The 1470-nt window shown below is 41.2% G+C and overlaps 1 protein-coding gene across 2 annotated transcripts in view; it reads left to right on the top strand.

Moving 5' to 3' along the window:
- LOC142586008 (transcription initiation factor TFIID subunit 13-like) overlaps positions 1 to 1242 on the top strand; it is a 7777-nt gene extending 6535 nt beyond the window's left edge. Inside the window, exon 5 of one of the 2 annotated variants that reach the window (XM_075697221.1) lies at positions 1066 to 1242. In XM_075697221.1, the coding sequence (XP_075553336.1) occupies positions 1066 to 1156 (91 nt within the window). In that variant the 3' untranslated portion in view covers positions 1157 to 1242. The remainder of the gene's footprint in view (positions 1 to 1065) is intronic. The other variant, XM_075697218.1, reaches the window with a different exon arrangement.
- The last annotated feature ends 228 nt before the right edge of the window (positions 1243 to 1470 follow it).

Raw genomic sequence — 1470 nt, 5'->3', positions numbered from 1 at the left:
TAACATCAGGACACACCAGGGTATGCATTCTTGTACAACTCTGTTCCCGATTTAGCACCAAAGAATAATAATTTATTTATTTTTACAACAGCAATAACAACCGTGCATGTACTTATATAAAAATACTCATCAAGTATCTACGGAAATAAAGATGTTGTATTGTGAGAAAGTGTTGCGACCTTGAGAGGAATGCTACAAGTGTCATCTGCAACGGTGCCTGCTCGCTACGAACACGACATTTTTCTCGTGTACGACAGGCACTTGCGAACTCTCTTGCTCTTTCGAAAGGCTGCATCGGCTGTCACCATTGCTGAACGTCTTCAAGTACTTTTAAGCACATCTGCTGCAGTGCTAGCTAGGACTTTTGTGGCCTCCTACGAGTATGCTTCATTATATTTTATATTGTCGTACCACTTCCGAAGCGTTATGTCGTGGCTTTGCACTTAACCATTTTGCGACACTAGACTGCAGCCAGGAAGCAGCAACCTTTCCTACCACAGGTAAGTTTGTGTTCTCAAAGTCCTAAAGCATTTCAGTGAGCACATAAACGAGCAATGCATAATGAAGCCCTCAATAAAATTAGATTGTCGAGCCACTAGAAGTACAACTGTCTATGCCTTGTATCAGTAGTGCCTTCTTTATTCCTATTATGAAGTTTCATAAAGCACGTAACGCTACAGTGCCAACCTAACACAATTAAAAAACCAAGGTCCAAACGGTCAAAACATGTTCTTTCAACATTTACGATGCTGTCGCTTTCTCGTCAGGGCTTCGACACCATACCGCTACACAAACATAATCCCAGCCGCTGGCCCAGCGCGCTATTGCCACATCGAGCAACAGAACAAAGGCAGAGACCTTTGTGTTGCACTGTCCCATTGCAGGTTATAGCATTTGCGTTTGGAGCGAAACCAAAATTGCCAAAAAATACTTGCAGACTAGTTTGCCAGTCAACAGAATACCAATCCGTAGCCTGTACTTCCCATCATTCCCATGATGGTTGAGTGATCGCAGCGCCAGATTTCCCTCTAGTTATACTAATATGAAACTCTATCCTTGGCACAGGACAAATGCTGGAACATATTCAAGAGGTTTGGGGAGCTTTCAGTGGTTGTTGGGGAGCTTCCAAGAGGACCTTGTCATGTGCTTCCTCTGATCCATCATGGTACTCCTTAACACATGGTGCATCATACGTGATACACTACTACCAATAACTACCAAAATTTATGTACTCTCTAGCCTTGAAATACATACAAATTTAGCACTGCAAATAACTTTTGAGGTGCTATTCTTCTATAAAATATAAGATGGCAGCTTGTTACACAATGAGCAAAATGTTAATAAGTAAACCAGTTATTTTCACAATTTCTACACTCTAAATCGGTGCACAAAAATACCAGGCTGCTTGTTTACTGTTTAGCCTACTGCAATATTTTAATCAAAATATGTATTCTGGTGTTACTGTTACAC

The sequence above is a fragment of the Dermacentor variabilis genome, chromosome 6, assembly GCF_050947875.1.
Source record: "Dermacentor variabilis isolate Ectoservices chromosome 6, ASM5094787v1, whole genome shotgun sequence".
Classification (NCBI taxonomy): domain Eukaryota; kingdom Metazoa; phylum Arthropoda; class Arachnida; order Ixodida; family Ixodidae; genus Dermacentor; species Dermacentor variabilis.
Note: the sequence above shows the minus strand (reverse complement) of the source record. Positions and strands in the feature narration are given on the sequence as shown.